The 18,606-nt window shown below is 36.2% G+C and overlaps 2 protein-coding genes across 8 annotated transcripts in view; one reads left to right on the top strand and one right to left on the bottom strand.

Moving 5' to 3' along the window:
* LOC120308881 (myelin P2 protein-like) overlaps positions 1-18,606 on the top strand; it is a 55,771-nt gene that overhangs the window by 35,804 nt on the left and 1,361 nt on the right. The window contains exons 3-7 of one of the 7 annotated variants that reach the window (XM_039345499.1): positions 13,971-14,094; positions 14,620-14,914; positions 15,896-16,003; positions 17,164-17,336; positions 17,766-17,867. In XM_039345499.1, the coding sequence (XP_039201433.1) occupies positions 15,931-16,003; positions 17,164-17,336; positions 17,766-17,867 (348 nt within the window). In that variant the 5' untranslated portion in view covers positions 13,971-14,094; positions 14,620-14,914; positions 15,896-15,930. Of the gene's footprint in view, positions 1-10,720; positions 14,095-14,380; positions 14,481-14,619; positions 16,004-17,163; positions 17,337-17,765; positions 17,868-18,606 lie in introns of those variants that run through there. The other 6 variants (XM_039345503.1, XM_039345500.1, XM_039345504.1 and 3 more) reach the window with 6 other exon arrangements.
* Positions 110-6,778, bottom strand: LOC120308880 (fatty acid-binding protein, adipocyte-like). The gene is made up of 4 exons (XM_039345498.1): positions 6,467-6,778; positions 4,109-4,281; positions 1,871-1,972; positions 110-332 (listed from the first exon to the last, which is right to left on the bottom strand). The coding sequence occupies exons 1-4, from the start codon at positions 6,537-6,539 to the stop codon at positions 282-284; spliced, it is 399 nt and encodes a 132-aa protein (XP_039201432.1). The 5' UTR covers positions 6,540-6,778; the 3' UTR covers positions 110-281.

Here is an 18,606-nt window from a genome sequence, read left to right as displayed (position 1 = left end):
TAATATTTCAATAAGTGAGGAGTAATGAGGATTAGTTGATCCCACAAACAGAACCTGAAAATCTAGTTTGGAATGATCCTTATTCAGTTTCCACAACTGAGTCAGAAACTTTTTCATTTCAAGGTAAACACTTTATTGAATAACTAAAATATTTTGAATTAGGTACAAAAGTAGTTGGGAGTTGGCCTGTCAAATTCAGCTTCTGAAGAACAGGCTCTGCTCCCTGAATCAAACTTCATATTTTGTTTTGAGATACTTCTAATTTGTACAACATGGATTTTTCATGCTTTCTCATACACTCTAGTGGAGACAATTTTGTTCATAACACACTCCTAGAAAGAAAAAAGTACAAAAATATCACTATTATATCAGCAATACTTATTTTCAGTAAGTGGATCAAGTGTTCCCTTTATCCAAATGAAGTACAAGACTATCAAGGAAACCAACAGGATCTGGATTGATGCAACATGCTAAGCCCGTTTTGGCTTAGTGTATTGCATGACCCCAGGCAATGGTGCTTTATTTAAAATCATATCCAAAAGAATAAGACTCAGATTGCTTAAGTCTGCTTTTATGTGCTTATATCCTTGACCACTGAAATATGCACTAGACAAATTCTCTCCAAGACCAGAAAAACAATTTCCAATATTTGAAAATTGCTCTTTTGGCTTGTTTGAAGAGAATTTGACTTACTTTTCTGTTTAGCAATGTGCTGGATGTTGTGTTTTTAAATAGTTTTAATTATGCTTGTATAAAAGACTGAAAAGGTTAGCGGGGAAATATTCAGAACATTTAAGCAATAGTTTTTAAGATACCTTTGAGTTTCCAGAGTTTAGAGATTATGCAAGTCGAGAGAATACCTTACTGGCAGCGTGTTTAGACATTTTTGTTGAAAACACATTTGCTTAAGGCCCTTCCCATGGTGTTGTCACATAAAAAATCCAATTGTTCTTGTTTGTACAAATGCCTGCATGCCAACTTCATCCTGAAATCTGAATGACTTCTTATCTTCATGAAACTGCTCTTGCCACAGCTCATACATGGCAGTTTGGCATTACCTTTTCCAGTCAGAAGAGTATTTCCAATTACTTTTCAGTGAGAAACTGTCTGCTAGAATGCCTTTTCTTTGTTATAATCAGGACAACATTTAAGCTACTAGGATTTTTTTTTCATTTGTCTTTTTGGAAGTATGTAGGTGGTGCCTATGGAAAAGGTTTTAAATATCAAAAGTGTGGAGTTTCCCTGAATGTTCCACTAAAGATTACAGCATGGCTGCATGATTTCCAATTACTTTCAACTCCCCTTAATATCACTTTTCAATCTGATCTATTGCTCTGTTCTTGTAAAAATTATAGATTATAAGTGTATAAAAGCTTAAATATGAGAATCGCTATTTGGCCACAGCTAGGGCCATTCATTTCCAATGAACTCATTGCTACGGGCTGCTAGTGAGTCATAATATTTAAAACATGCTTCATTGTGAAATCATCCTATACCAAAAAGGATGTTTGTTGTAAATTTATTTAAATTTGAGCCAGTTTGACTGCACTCTTAGACTGAGAATCTGTAGAGTCTGTAAGAGTACTCTCAAAATGAAATTTGCTTTAAATGACTTTTAAAAAATAGCACAAGATATGCTGTTCTGCTTTCAAAATAGTTTAGTATTGTCCTTCTGTATTAACTTGCTTATTAACTTAAAGGAATTCTGACTCACCAACCAAAATAAGACACATCTTTCTTCTATAGAGTAGGAAAAATAGAATATCTTTACTTGTTTTACTCTTTCCCCTTTGAAAAACATTTACTCATAAACTTGTGATTTCTATTACTGAAAAACATCCCAAAGGTTTACAACCAAAAATGAACTTACCACAACCATTTTTCCATCCACTATTTTTCTTTTTATTATTGTCTCTTTGCCATCCCACTTCTGCACCTGATTGAGTGAGCCATTGTCTAGTGTCACAATACTCTACCAAGAAAAATTATCTGGTCAGTTTCAAAACCTACTAAGAAGAGCCAGCAAAAATTGTGTTTGAAATATGTGCTAGTCATATAATCAATTTAGGGAAAATAACACAATTCTCAAACTATGCACAATGTGTAAGGCAATAATCAGTATTCAACAGGGCTTTTTAAAAATAATGAAATCACTAGCATGGTGAAAGTTTTGCTACCTGCAAGAAAATAATCACAGCCAGAAATAACATAAACATAGCCTGGAACACCTAATATCTATTCGTATAAGTAGGAAGCCATGTAGATGGCTTGAACAGAAGATTCAGAAGCTGCTACAGAAGTTTCCTTCTGCTCTAGGAAAGGGGGGAGTATCAGGAAGAGACTTTGGCTGGCTCCTTTATCTTAATGGGGTATCAGTGGGAAGCAAGGTAAAAGACAAGCAGATTTTGCTACTATAACCTATCTCAATAAAGCGTATTCTAGTCTTATTAGGAATTAGTTTCCTAATCTGGTCAGCCTTGCAGGATCGATGTTATTTTTATTTTGCCTTTTCCATAAATAACTCAAGGAGGCGAACATACAGGTATAATCCTCAATGTACAGCCACAATTGAGTCCAAAATTTTTGTTGCTGAGCAATAATTTGTTAAGTGAGTTTTCCCCCATTTTAGGATCTTTCTTGCCACAGTTGTTAAATAATCACTGTAGTTGTTAATAACTACAGTGTTGTTAATACGTTGTTAAGTGAATCTGGCTTCCCCTTGACTTTCCTTGTCAGAAGGTTGCAAAAGGTGATCACGTGACCTTGGGACATGCAACCGTCATAAATACCTGCTAGCTGCCAAGTGTCCAATTTTCATCCCATGACTATGGGGATGCTGCAATGACCGTAAATGTGAAAAATGGTAATGAGTCACTTACTTCAATGGCATTGTAACTTCAAATGGTTATTAAATGAACTGTTAAGTACCTGTACTTAATATTCCTTTCTCTTATTTACCCTAAAAACAACTACCTTGTGAGGTGAGTTGGGCTGAGAGAGACTGTCCTTTGGCTTTTAGGCCTAAGGGGGGACTAGACCTCAGACTTCTGATTTCTAGCCTGGGGCCTTAATCAAAAGACCAAATTGGCCCAATATATGTATGGATATAGATAGTCCTCAACTTAGGACAATTGAGCCCAAAATTTCTGTTGCTAAGCAATACAGTTGTTAATTGGGTTTTTCCCCATTTTATGATCATTCTTGCTACAGTTGTTAAGTGAATCAGGCTTCCCCATTGATTTTGTTTGTTAGAAGGTCACAAAAATTATCACATTGCACAGAGACATTATAACTGTTGCAAGTATGAATCAGTTGCCAAGCATCTGAATTTTGATCATGTGATCATGGGGATGCTGCAATAGTCTAAAAATGGTCATAAGTCACTTTTTAAAGTGTTGTTGTAACTTTGAACAGTTGCTGAATGAACTGTTGTAAGTCGAGGACTACCGTATTTGTTGGCATCCACTATGTTTCATTGAAGGCAAATGAGGTCCAGGCAGAAGAAGAACATCGTGGCTTCAAAATCTAAGGGATTGGTTTGGACAAAACTCAGCAGCACTTTTTTGTGCGGCTGCTGATAAAAACAGGATCGTCAACATGATCGCCAATGTCTGATAACGGATATGGCACAAGAAGAAGAAGATGTTTCATGCAGTGTACAAATTTTTCATCTAAAATCATTAATTTAATCTGCAGGAAACTGGCAAGTTACATGGCTGGCTTCACACATCTTCAATTCGCCAAGGTTGAGAAACATTGCTTTATAGTTTACTTTCATCAGTGCTTTAGATCTCCAAGCGGACTGCATATTCTTAATTAACAAGAACATGTGGTTGCAGCCCAGTATTTGACTTGGATGTCACCTGCCCTGAAAACAGCAAAACAGGAACATCTTGTAGGACAAAAGAGCTTAAAGGCCTTGTTTCCCAACTTAAAGCTTCTCGAAATTCTTAGCCAATTCATTAAGTTGGTATTCATGTCCCACACAGCCATCATTTTATAAATGAGGAAGTTCCCAAATAGCCATTTTCCAAGACAGTTCACAACACATTTTCAGGAGTCCAAATGTACTCAATCAAAATGATTTCAGGGAAAGTAGAGCACTCACCTTTACTTTTCTGTCATCTGCTGTGGTCTCATCGAATTCTTCTTCTAGTCTGAAGGAAATCTCAGTGTTTTTGAAACTGCTTTCTGACTTGATGGTTATAACACCCCCACTGCAGGTGATAATTACATTGGGCTTGGCCACTCCAGCTATTTTCCTAGTGGCAAAGCCCACACCTATAAATCAAACCAAAAATTATTAATTTCTTATCACAAATTTCTTGACCTTGAAGACTGAATTGAAAAAAAAAACTACTTATAAAGACTTGATTCAAGCTGGGTTATAGCCAAACCCCTACGGAATAAGAGAATAAAGAGTTTAAACACAAGAGTTCCTTTCCTACTGTCATTTTTATCTTGATGGGGTTTGCCTTTGATTAGAGCTTCACTGTGTAAAAATATACCTGGAGATGAGACAAATTTTAGGGCATAGTGTGCAAGCTAGATATTTGATTTGGGGGCCAACTTGAATTATGTAGTAAATTGAGTTAAGTGACTCTCTTGTCTGCAATAAACTAGGCTGAAAATAATATAGCAACTGCCCAATTCAATCTCTGTTCTCTCCCAACTATTTGGTATATTTTGTACACAAAATCCAAATTAATTTCCATCAATTAGCTTTAATATATGTTTTCATAAATGTCCAGGCCGATTTCATTTGATCTAGCTATCAAATAGCATAAGGTGCCTTTTCTTTTAAGGCAACATCACTGTTATAATTACTCAAAACCATAAACATTATAAATATTTAAATGAACCAAACTATAAACTGATGAGAGGAATACTAAAAGCCCTCCTTATATACAGGGTAATATTTATCCCAGGCTGTCATAGAGTACAAGTTATGACTTGCAGAAACACATTAAAGGGCTTCCATGGTGATGGGACAATGTAGGTGAGGTTCTACATTCTAAGGTGTTGGAACAGCTTTTCCTCTTTTTGTCCAAAGCCTAACCATTATTTTCAAACAAGCACTTTATTCAATTGCTTATTTACCAAATTCATTTTGACACCCATCTCCACTTAATTTTCTTTTCAAAATATTGGGGGCAAATATAATTTCTTGAAATATTATATAAACTAAATTCCTTACTCTACATAATTTGATATAATCCAGATCTGCATTTCATTTGAATAAACATTCTTTGCAACAGCTGATCTCTACAAAACTTTAAATAGAAGATTGTACCCCAGGTTGTTTAACAGTAGCAGTCGAGACTCCTGCGAAGCTACTTTACACATAGGGAGAAAGTGACTTAATTCTCACATAGCACTGAGCTATGATTCATTTAAGTGAAGTCTGGTGGCTGAAAAATGCAAAAATACAGACAATCCCTAGGGGAGTGTAAAGAGATACAGAATACTACCTCTTATTGCCAAGTTGTCTATTCCAAGTTAACAGCAGTCTCAGAACTCTTCCTTATCACTTACTGCTAGAGGTCCCATTAGCCAGAATATGAAGTGTAAAGCCTTTGCAGACAAAGCAGGTATTCCAGGATAAAACTATGGGCTTCCTTGAACTTGAGGGGTCCAAAGAGTGTCTAACAGATTTAGAGGTATCTTTATTCCTATGCCCAATATATATAGTATTAATATTGGAAGTAGGCTATTTGCATGTATTAGTTTCACTACACTTAAATAAGTGGCCAGCATTCTACTTAAAAGGTGTGGTGGATAAACAATGCAAAGCTTCAGACCAATTCTTTGAAGTATCATTAACTTAAAGCAAGCATGTCTGATAAGAGCATTGCCAAGCAACACAAAACCTTGCTCAAATTTGGCCAGAGAGGGGAAAAAACCATAAACTTTCATATAAGGGAGCATCCAATCAGAGCTTCTTATGTTTGAAGTATTTTGTCAACATTTGTATCAATGTTCTCAATGTATGTTGAGAAAATATCAGACCATAAACATTTAAGTAAACAAGTAGCAAGAGCCCTTCACATTTCTGTGGTACATAACCTGGATACAAATGCTACACAAAAGCCCAAACATGATTGCATGCTCTTCTAATATTTAATAAAACAATTCTATGGTAACATTCTACAGATAAGCCATGCTATATTATTAACAGAATTTGCGCATTGAAAAATTAGTTGGAAGCCAGATAAAATGCAAATAAGTTTTACTCAACAGATATGTAACATGGATTACTCTGGAATCTAGCATAGCTAACATACTGTAAGGAGTTTTTCTTCCACATTACTATTAACAATAAAGAAAATAGAAATAGGAGCTATATTGTCACAGAGGTTAAGTTTATAACAAAACAAGTCCACTAATTACATAATAAAAATTTCTACTTAACCACATTCTCCAGCAAAAAACAAAGCTTTTACTAAATCTCAGAAATAATTCTTACCCAGTTCCTTCATGTAGTCATCAAACTTTTCACTTGAAATTAGTTTCCAAGTTCCCAAAAATGGCTCACACATTGTGAAGGACTAAGTCTCCTAACACACTCCAAACACCTTCCTGCAAACCTCAATATAGTCACTTCTGTTACTAACTTCACTCATGCCTTTAAAAAGATGCCTTGATCATGTGATTTTCTGCTATTAGCCAATAGTTACAAAGGCAACCAATGGCTCTGATTTAACAGATTTTTTTTCTCTTAGTGGGTCATAGTGCTATCAGCCATTAGGACAAAGCATTGTATTACCAGCACCTAACTATTATGTTTTGTTCCAGCAGCAGCATGATTTCTGCTACTTTTTCTTTTTTTTCCAGTTATACTGTAGTTGGTATGACTAATCCACTGCATAAAAAGCACTGACCTCTGCACTGATCTAGCAATTAACTATTTCTTGTAACATTCTAATTACATACAATAAACAGCACAATCCTATGCATGTCTGTTCAGCTGTCAATTCCACTGGGATTTACTTCAATGGGATTTATTTACACATAAAGTCTGGAGAACTCTTTGTATTTTAAAGCTTTGAGAATTCTTTTTATTTATGCAATGAACAAGTCAAACAAATATGCTTCCTATCACTATTTGATTGTGATGATAATAGGATCCTTTGATTTGCTGTAGGTATTTTTAATTATCTTTATGTGAATTATAAATTGGCCTAATCCTGAAAGAGCACAGATATTCAGTCAACTGTTTGACACAACAAAGGGCCTAACATTTTATTCAGAAGAAAGAAAAGTGTAGTTGCATTCACTTTAATGAGTGAGTTTTTTAATGACTGGAAGAAAGATGCTGTGCTTATGTGAGGTTTGAAGCATTTCTTCTGAAACAATACTAATTCAGGTTTTATTTGGTTTTAGTGTAAACAGTCATTGTGGTTTGTTAACCATGGTTTATGCAGTGTGTTTTGTGAACCCAACAAATGAAATAATTAGTACAAACTTTTCCAGTTATAATGGATTTCCCCATTAGTTAATATGTTAATAACACCAAATTAGAGAAAATTGTTTTATTACTAAAATCAATTTTTTAAATAATAATTTTAGAGAATATTTTCCTACTCTCTTAAGCACTGCCTTATATTGCAGAAACAATATACACATATGTTGATTCCTAACATTAAGAAGCAAATCTTTGAAAGAATGTCTTAAATTGTAGGAGTTGCATCACTGAAACTCTCTTTCAAGCAGGACATTTTTGCAAGAAGAGGGGATCAACCTATTTTACAAAGCAACAGAAGACAAGACAAAAAACAAAGGATGGAAACTAATCAAGGCGAGAAGCAACCTAGAACTAAGGAGAAATTTCCTTACAGTGAGAACAATTAACCAATGGAATGGCTTGCCTTCAGAGGTTGTGGGTACTCTATCACTGGAGACTTTTAAGAAGAGACTGGACAGCCACTTGTCTAGAATAGTAAAAGGTCTCCTGCTTGAACAGGGGGTTGGACTAGAAGACTTCAAATGTCCTTTCCAACTCAGTAAGGCTTCAAACTTAAACTTTCTTATGAATGTATCTGGGCTACTACTATTGATGGCCAATTCATGAGAAAGTTGTTTCAGGATTACATTCACATAGTCTGAGCCTCTGCATTATTAAATAAGTATAAATAAAAGCTGTATGTGCCTATTTGGAAGTACAATACATTCTAAGTTTTACAGAAAGAAATAGGAAAAATACATGAAGCACTAGAAAATAAAATAAATGAAAAACTAAACAAACAAAAGACTAAAAAATGGAGGAAGATTATAAAGTATCGAAATCAATGCCACAGAAAATCTATGTATATTAAAATATTACTTTAAAAAGATTTTAGTGATTCACAGGACCAAATCATGAGTCAATGACCCCTCAAATTGTTTATATCACCAATAGATATTAATCCTTTAAATCCTTTAAAATTTGGGATGTCCACTACAGTTGAAATGAATCCATTTTAATTTTATATCCACAGAAGCAGCTTTAATATTTTGAAGAACTGCAAGCTTTGATGTGTTCCAATTCTTTAATCCATGAGCCCTCAGTTTCCTTACTGCTAACTTTAAAAATATTTGTTTAGTTTTGATACAGTTACAGGCATCATAATTGGGGCATTTGGTCTTGACAAAATTTGTTATTTCACAGGCATACTTTTATTGTTTAAAAATTTAAAGCATCCAATGAAGAAAGGGGAACTTGTTTGCTTGCTTCAGAAGTTATATCTCAAATACAATAAATTGCTTCATTGTAGAGTTGTGTTAATTCATATTGTATCGCCATAAAGACATACCAAGACAGAGCCATATGTTTTAGCTCAATCTCAATAAGCTTTCTTAAGATCTGGTGAATATCCCTGAAAAATACAAATATTTGCTCATGCATACCTAGGAGGATTTATGTGGATTTCTGCTAATATGTGTAGAGTTCATATGGATTGCTTTCCTGCCAATTATGGTCTCATACCCCTTTCTAAAATAAATGTTTCAGTGTCTTTATTATTTTGAAGATTCAGTTTAATTCTATTGATTTGTGAATTATACATTTTATGTGATTACTAAAAAATGAATATCAAAAATTCACTTTTGCATAAAAAGTCATGAAATCCTAAATCAAATTGGTCCTTTCCAAATGTGATGGGACAGCATGTGTAGAATTCCCAGTCAGGCTGACCTTTAGTAAAAATACAATTTTTGGAAATATATTCATGAAACCATATTTATTTTTAGAAGAGAAATGAACTTTGTTCATGATTTTTTTTCCCTTTCGGGATCCTAGCTTGAACTATTGCTTGCTTTTTTTTCCCCTACAAGGGAAGCAAGATTTAATTTTTGAGCTACAATTTAATAGAAACTACTTATCATATTATTCATTATCCACATCTCTTATAAATGTGAGCGTTCTGACAAAACTCCTGAAAATATTCCAGGGCCATCATACCTAGATTGCAACAATCCGGATGACCACTAAATGGCAGCAAAAACAAAAACCCCAAATTTAGTGGTGGTGATTTTTGCAACTCAGCTAAGATAGTTGTAGGTATATGTTAGGAAGGAATGTAACAAACAAACCTCTCTCCATCTTGCAAGACAACCCTCCCTAAAACAATGCCAGATTGTAGCCACTGTGTGCACCATGAATGTCTAAGCACACTGCTTCTATGCATAAAAAGCTGAATCACTTTTTTAAATTTATTTAAAACATTACATTGCCACCCATCTTAAAACAATTCTGTCTGCTCACAACTACAACAACTCCCCCCCAAGCTATAAAACCCATAAAGCTATAAAACACAACCAAAACCCAATGCCTCTGCAATCTACTTGGGTACTTGGGATGCACCAACAACTAACCAGAAGCACCCTCACTCTACCGTAACACCTAGATAAAAAGCCAGGTCTTAAGGTCTTTCTGGAAAGCTAAAAGGCTGGGGGGGGGGCTATCGGATTGCCTGGGATAGGATGTGTATAGGAGCAGCCATGGAAAAGGTACACTTTTGAATTAGATCAGACATGTCAAACACAAGGCCCAGGGGCTGGATGCGGCGTGCGAAGTGGTTTCATGTGGCCTGCGAAGCTGTCCTGGAAACAGTGAGGGAACGGCCCCCACTGCCTTGGCCCTGGCCCAGGCCAGCCGGGAGCCAATGTACAATTTTGTGGTGGCCATCTATGCTGAAACGTATTCAGTCTTAGCTCCACAAGAATGTCTGGAAACAGCGAGGAACCAGCCCCTGCCGTGTCAGCCTCACCTCTTGGGTGCATGCTGGGGAGGTGTCACCCTTTGTGAGGAATGAAGAAATGCACCATCACCTGGAAGTGGCCAGCAAATGGCCCTTGCCTACTTCACATATCCGACTTGATGGGCTTTGGGGGAGGGGTTTCAGCAGGCAGTGAGGCGCTCTCCTCACAGCGCCGAGAGGCTGAGCCAGGCGGCACAAATGAAAAAAGAAGTGCAACGATGCCCAGCTCCCAGCCTGCCTGGTTTCGGCAGGCAGCGGGGCACTCTCCTCACAGCGCCAAGAGGTTGAGCTGGGCGGTGTGAAGCTCGCCAGCTTTGCACCTGCTGCCTGCTGAAACTGGGCAGGCTGGGGGCTAGGCAGCATTGCACTTCACATCAGATTCTCACCACCTGGCTCAGCTCTTGGCGCTGTGAGGAGAACGCCCCGCTGCCTGCCGAAACCACACCCACTCCATCCATGCCCACCCAGTAGGCTGCACCCATCCTGGCCACACTCACCCGGCCCCCTGAGGGCAACCGCAATGCTGATATGGCCCTCAATGAAATTGAGTTTGACACCCCTGAATTAGATGCTAACATTTCAGGGAAGGAACCTGGAGCATGCCTACTCTACCTAAGTGGGGTATGATAAGCAGATATGCTGAGGGAGTAGAGATCCAGCAAAGAGGGCTTCTTCATTGCACATCATATAAATGTAAGAAATATAAATGAATAAGGCTGCTTCCTACAACCCTGGTAATAGGCACACCAATTGATGGAGATGTATCCTGTCGCTGATGAAGCTGTTTTGGAACATTTTTGTTTTCCCAGACATTTTAATTGATGTAATTGTCCTGACCACTGCTTTTTCCTGCTCTCTTTGATTATACTGCTATTATATTTACTGTTTTCATATGATGTTTTATCATCACCCTGAAAATATCTGGAGAGCCACAAATTCCCAATTCTTGCTCTGCTTAGTGTGATATAGATCTTGAATTGTACTGTGGATTTTGGGGGACAATTTACAATTTGTATGAGAAAACAGATCAATCTTATTAATTTAACTTTTCTGTGAAATTACCAAACGTGTGCTTGTTGGAGAGGGATTTTGCTTGTTATTTAAAATATTTGTTTATTTTTATTTGCCACAAACCAGAACTTATCCATATTTGACCAACACAAATTGTAGTTAACTACTGTTAATACCTCAAAATAAGAGAGAGGAAGAGAGTTCTTGAAATCTATCTCCTGCATATCCTGTTCATTATTTCCGTAGGAATAATGACTCATGTTTCCATAATATCTGAGATTAAGAATCCTGCACTATTGTACATCTTGAACAAGTTTTCAACAGGAATGACCTTGATTTTAGAGACGCTGATAAAACAGAAATATATGGCGAAAGTAAATACCACCATTTTGACCTGGACTACACCTAACACCTACTCAGGTGTTTCCATTTTCCTAGCTACAATGATTTTATGCTAAAGTAGTTTTGTATTTGACATTGTTTTTAATTAAAAATAATTAGGAGGAAAGGCAACATTGTTGCAGACTTCCTTTGAAGCTCCTAAATGAATGAATCATCTTGCCATGCATTGTTCCAGATTAATGCCCCATGATTGTTTCTGCCTCAGTCATCAGCAATTTGTGGTTCATAATCACTGAACCAGATGAATGATGTCAAGAAGCCTGCAGTGAGAAAATTGGAGATGGAGGGCACTTTGTTCTGTTATGATTTCTAGTGCCCTGCTTTTTAGCAGAAAGGCATAGATCAAAGTATAAATGAAAACTTTTCTACTTCTGCCAAATAATTCAAACATTTTTATTACATATCAGTTATAGGTGGACATGTTAAAGTAAGGTGGATGTAGTAGTTATGGCATCTGGAAAGAAAGCAGGAGACTATGAATTCTAGTCCTGCTTTAGACATAAAGCCAGCTGAGTGACTTTGGGCCAATCATTTCCTCTCAACCCTAGAAAGGAGACAGTGGCAAACTACTTCTGAAATCTTGCCAGGAAAACTGCAGGGACTACTCTAGTCTAGGCAGTCAGCAGGAGTCAAGATTGATTCCAAGATGCCCGTGCACATGCGCGCGCGTGCGCGCGCACACACACGATAAAAGCTTGCTTCTTTCATCGCTTTGTTCTTATCTTATTTACTGGATGGCCGAATAATGACAGCTTTCCCCTGCAGTACAATGTACTTTCCTGCTCTTTTTTCTTTTAACTGTTGAAAAATATACTTTTCAGGAGTTAAGAACTTTGTTAAGGACAAAGCAGCTAGCACAAAAAAAGTAGAAACTTGTTTTAGTTTCTGTACCTCAATGTACCTAGCCATGTTGCTGAAAGACAGGTCCAAGAATCAATTTTCATTGGTTATACTTGCTAGGGCTATTGGGAATTGTAATACAAATCCAGAGGGCTGCAATTTGCAGTTGATTGTTATGATTGTTGTATTGTTGGAAAGATTTGACCTCTTTTCTTCGAAATAATTACCCATCTTAAAACTGCATTATATAATTGATAGGATTGAGCAGAAGTCTAGAAATAACTTGGAAGAATTAATTAAGAGTGCAAATATATCCCGTCTGCAACTCTTCAAAACAGCTGCATCTTTTCTCAGGAATGCATAGCAGTCTGCTTACAGCTACCATATGATCCAAGGAAAAAATGGTATTTTACAGAATTCCAGAAAAAATGTTACATTCATGCTCCTGTGTGCTCTGAAGAACGTCTTGGAGACTGAATTTCAAAAACCCCACAATCCTAAACATCTTACTTTTTGTACTTTATTTATATTACAATGTTGGATTCCACTGAATTAATATTATGACTTCATTCCACATCCACATTTCTTTTTATAGGGTTATTTTGAGGCAGGGAATTTAGTAGCTGCTCCAGGTTTAAGCTACAATAGCTTATTATTTGTTGAGGGCTTACTGAATAAATAGATATACAGTTGAAACTGCAGCTTATGCAAGTAAAGCATTAACCCTGATTTTTTGATTTTTCTGCTTCTTCCCATCCCACATTTTTAAAATGAACATTATTTGATGAAGCATTCTGAAAAATCTGAAAACTGTATGCATTTTAAAATAATTTAGTTTTCCTAATAATAATGCCACACAACTATGGATCTTTTTTCCTCTCATAGGTCCAAGTTGCTGCATTTCTTTATTCAAAATAGTGTACTCCCAGTCTACAGTATGCAGAACTTTTTGGAGCAGAAATTTGATTTGTGTTTGAGTTTTAAATCTGTTAATTTCCTGAAGACCTAGGAATCATGATGAAGTGTTTCATTTATATACGCATTACATTAGCTGAGATTTTTTTTAAATTGTAACAAATTTGGATATACCAACAATGATATTATTAAACAAACCCACACATTTCTTTTCTATGTCTTCAGACAAGTCGGCCAGCTTTCTGAATTGAACTCCAGCTTCCTTTTTGCACACTGTATTCTGAGCTTAGTTCTACTTGTCAAGTGTAATCCTGGCTGTTTCGTTCTGTGCAAATACAAAGACACCCCCTGCTGGTCTGGGTGACAAGCATGATTTCTGGTTACACTCCCTAAACTTTCATAACAACTTTGCTAATTGATTACCTGAATCATACTGACGTGCAGGGATTAGAAAAAGGTGTCACCCTTTTTCTTCTCCTTCTGATGTGGATTTGCATTTAATTATTCCATACAGCAGACATCAACAGATTCTTGTTTTCTATTCAGAAATCCCCTTTCTTTTAGGAGAATATAAGAATTGGGCTGGCCATACTATTGGCTTCTTGAACTAGTGCAGTATTCGGCTCCTGTAGTGACTGACAAGATACCATGAGAAGGTTATAAGCAGAACATCATCTCCCGCTGGAAGGTAACATTTACAGTACATGGAACACTTTCATACTTGACGGCCATGTTCTCTAAGAATGTCTCTGCTCTCCCTTGAAGGAGCATACCAATTATCTTGGGGAAGGGTGGGAAGAAGGAAGAAAGATTTAAAAATAAGGTCAAAATACCATCTTGGTGAACAATTTAAGATTTAATGAAGGAGCGATAGCTTTTCTTGACAGGCATTTCGTCTATTCTTGGTTTGTGATGATAATGTACATTTCTTATATTTTACATTTTGTAAAATGTTGTTTTCCTGGAAATCCAAGATCCTCGTGACCTCTTTTGGATGTACAGTACAGTAAAAAATACCACAGGCCCTAAATTTGATCTCTCTATCCAAAATGGGAGAACTGTGAGATTTGCAAGGTAGGTTGGAGACAAATATATTTTTGTTTTAGTGCACAAAACACAAAGTAACAACAAGGATTCGCTTTTAGTAAACTGGCTTCCACTCACTTATTTTCCAATATTGTTATTCTTCCTTCTTTCTATTCTCTTTTTGCAGGGATGGCAACAGGCTAAAGTTAAGATGGGAACCACAAACCCATGATTGAAGTTCTCTGTCTTTACATACATCAATATGGATTACAGCTGCTATCTTGACTTTTTCAGGATCCCCTTGGTTTTTTTGGCCTAGGACAGTCACGTGCCATTTCTGATAAAGAAGCATTGTTTAGAAATCCAGGAAAAATTGCTTTGCCTCAAATGCAAGGATTATTGAATTACTGCCTGCTATGCAACTCTTAAAAATAAATGAAGGCTATTGAAATCTCTGTTTGCTTTAAGTTCCAGCCTCTTAGGTGATTCAAATTACGAGGCCAATTTGAGCCTTAACAGATAAGAGACCAATGCAATGCAATATCCTATTTATATTGAACCTTCTTCCTGAGTCTACCAAATTAATGGAAAGTCCTACTGTTAAAAATAGCCATTAGCCTGCTTTGTGCGTAATATTAAGCCATTATACCTTTTTCAACAAATTGGAATAAAACCAAACTGTGGTGTGTACTTCTATTTCTTCTGTCACCAAAGTCATAACAGTATTTCTATAGGTACTATTTTCATTTCATTTCATTCTTCAAGGTTCCTTTCAGCCAAAGGTTTCCAAAGCAGTAAGAAATAATAAAATATTTAAATGTAGACAAAAGCAGAACTACAAATATTTACAGCTATAAAATAAAACACTACAATGGCAGGAAAATATCTGAAGCCAGCATTAAAATAATCATCAGCATTGCCATGAAAAGTTTGGGGGGAAAATGACTGGAATCTAAAAACATTTTGTTTGGGTTTGGTACAGCTCCCCAGCCATCCTGGATTACTGAGCAAGCTAGGATGAAAAATGATATATTTGCACTCTGCTCATAGTCAGTATCACCAGTACCAAAAAGTCCATATAGGTAGTCAGATTCTTTGAGGAAATACAGACTAACAGAGTGTTAAGGCTCATAGGCTCATTGGAATATATTGGAAAAGAAATGGAAAAGGAATATATAGTTATTTGTCCATTAAGAATGGCTAGTTGCAAATTAAGAAGTACTACACATTTTAATAATGGAGTAACATTTTCTATCCTGTGTTGGTCTTAGTTCCTAACTGATTTCTCCCTGCTTCTAGTCCATTATAATACAAAGCTGGGAAGTTCCTTGGAGGAATTCAAATAACATAATTTCACACAAGTCCATGATACAGCTGGCCGAAAGAAATGAAGAGCTAGCATTGTGAAAATCCATCCAAAGTGTTCCTTTTTTCTTGAACATTCTGTCATGTTTATTCCACAGATCTATTCAGTTTTTTTCTATATCATATTTAAACGATGGTGGAGCAATTCTTGGGAACATGGAAACTAATCTTGAGTGAAAACTTTGATGACTATATGAAAGAACTGGGTAAGCAAACATACTGCAGGAAAAAACTAAATTTTCAGAGACAACCAGTTAGTCAGATTTATAGCCTGCTTTTTACCCAGGAGCAAAAAGTAGCATATATAATGCACCATACTCCCATTATTCTTCATAAAAACGTTTGAAGTATGTTGAATTTGCAAAGAGTGAGAAAGAGTAACTGATCCAAAGTAAGTCAGTAAACTTGTGATTTTGGATCTTGCCTATACAAAGGAATATATGATATTTGTTTCTGTTACCGAACTCTAGAACAAATAACTATGAGATACAGAAAAAGAATGAGGTGTATTTCACCTGCAGAAAATAGGACTAAGAAGAAACACGATAGCAGCCTTTGACCATTTAAAAAAAGAGTGGACTTGTTCTCTCTTGGTAGGCTGGGAGGAGTTAGGCTTGCACTTACGTAAGGAGGTCTAAAGTATTTCTTCCAAAAATGTTTGAAGGCAAACAGAGCTACAATAATTATTTTAGATTCCTAAAATGGCAATTTCCAATCTGGTGCTCCTTGAATAAATTGAATTGCAGCATCCATCATCCTTAACTGAAATGGCCATTGCTTCTTCCAATTCAGTACCTTCCAGTACCTTTTGAATAGACCTTACATGTGTAGTTAGGAGTTGTAGATGAACATATGTGACACCTATCAGGCGAAGAATACTGTGTATCTTGGATATTTTATCTTGCTTTGCATTAGAAGATTACTAATCAAATCCACTAAACAAAATAAAATTATCCTAAAATCTGAATTTTGATTGTCTGAGTGCCTTCTTTTACACTCTGTTTGAAGTAGAACATTTTCTGTGTGTGGTGTGTTTTAAAATATGTTTTATTTAACCAAACCTGCAATTCCATATCAGATTTGGAAAATATGAAGAGTTAACCAGATTACTAGGATGGGAATAAGGTGGTATTTTATGACTCACTAACATAATGAAAAATTAGAAACATTGCTGCACTAATACACAATGTGTAATTTCATTTTAATTTCAGTAAGTTTAATTCATCTGGTTTTATATTTTCTGTTGTATTGACTATTACTTTATCTGTTGTTTTTTCTACAAGATAGGTTGCCATTTTCTAACCTGAGTTATTTCTAGAAAGGCCTTTAAAATACTGGATGATGTTTCATGTTTTGTATTCTGTAGGAATAAGCTTTGCCCAGAGACAACTGGGTGCTCTAGCCAAACCCAAAATAATTATCACTATGGACAAAGATGTCATCACTATCAGAACAGAAACTATGTTTACAGTTAATGAGATCTCCTTCCAACTGGACGAAGAGTTTAAGGAAAGGACTATAGATAACAGGCTGGCCAAGGTAAATATTCTTAGGTTTTTATTTCCATGTTTAAGAAGAAGAGATAGAATAACTTGCCATATAACTGGATAATTACTAGAATGTTAGTCTAGTCTAGTGGCTAAGGAAGACTAGAAAGGCTAGAAAGCAGGAGATGGTGAGTTCAAATTTTGCTTTACTCACGAGAGCCCGCTAGGTGACTTTGGACCAGTCACTCTCTCAGCCCAACTCACCTGAGGGGTTCTTGTTATAGGGAAAATAGGAGGAGGAAGGTGTGTTGCATATGTTCACCACCTTGAGTTATTTGTAAAAATAATAAAGGCGGGATACCAATAAATAAATAAATGCCAACTAGTGAAAAATAGGTTGTATGGAGGGAAAAGAAGGAATTCATTTAACAAGGAGGGAGAAAGTAAATATCTTCCCCATAAACTGCCGTATATTTTTTAGAGCTTTGTAACAAAGGATAATGACACCCTCATTCACATACAGAAGTGGGATGGCAACCACGCTACTATCAAAAGAAAAATAGTAGATGGAAATATGGTGTTGGTAAGTTTCTTTCAGTTTACCCTGAATTTTAATTTATTTCATTTTATATGAAGCTCACAAAGACCTGAATTTAGATGAAACATCAATGTTCCTATGGCATTCTCAAACTATTAACATAACATTTCAATTGTTCTCATTTTCTATTAGTATTATTTTGTTAATTATTAAAGCCACAGTAGTATGTTGGGAATTGAGGGATGTTCAGAATACCCATGGCTCAAAATTAACAACATGGAGATTTAACAGATGAAAGTACTTCCTATTTAATCAGTCCAATGCTGTCTCTGACTGGCAGCCAATTCTCCAGTGTGCCATGGAGAGCTAGACGCTTCTTAATACAAGATTTTGGCTATTGACTAATAAATCCTTTTTTTAGAAAAAAATGAATGGGAGTGGTAAACTTTTTTCAACCAGTCTTTGTCCTTTGAGTCACCCACTATCATGGGCAACAGTTGGAAATGGATGGGAGAAAGATGGTTTCAGCTAGCTACTAAGCATTTTATTCCATTTAGAAAAAAAAATTCAATAAATAACATTGCCCAGCTTAAAAATTAAGCAAAACGAATGAGATTTTGAATTTGGAGAAAATGGCCATTGCAAGCTGTACTTGCAAAGTAAGCCCAAAATTCAGCAATATTTACTCTACAGCATCATTTCTCAGCCAGTTTGGTGCAATGGTTAAGGCATCAGGCTAGAAAGTGGGACACCATGAGTTCTAGCCCCATCTCAGAGCCCTGGA

This window comes from Crotalus tigris, unplaced genomic scaffold (assembly GCF_016545835.1).
Source record: "Crotalus tigris isolate CLP2741 ecotype Arizona unplaced genomic scaffold, ASM1654583v1 scf7180000017952.28453644438:3035480, whole genome shotgun sequence".
In the NCBI taxonomy this organism is placed as follows: Eukaryota; Metazoa; Chordata; class Lepidosauria; order Squamata; family Viperidae; genus Crotalus; species Crotalus tigris.
Note: the sequence above shows the minus strand (reverse complement) of the source record. Positions and strands in the feature narration are given on the sequence as shown.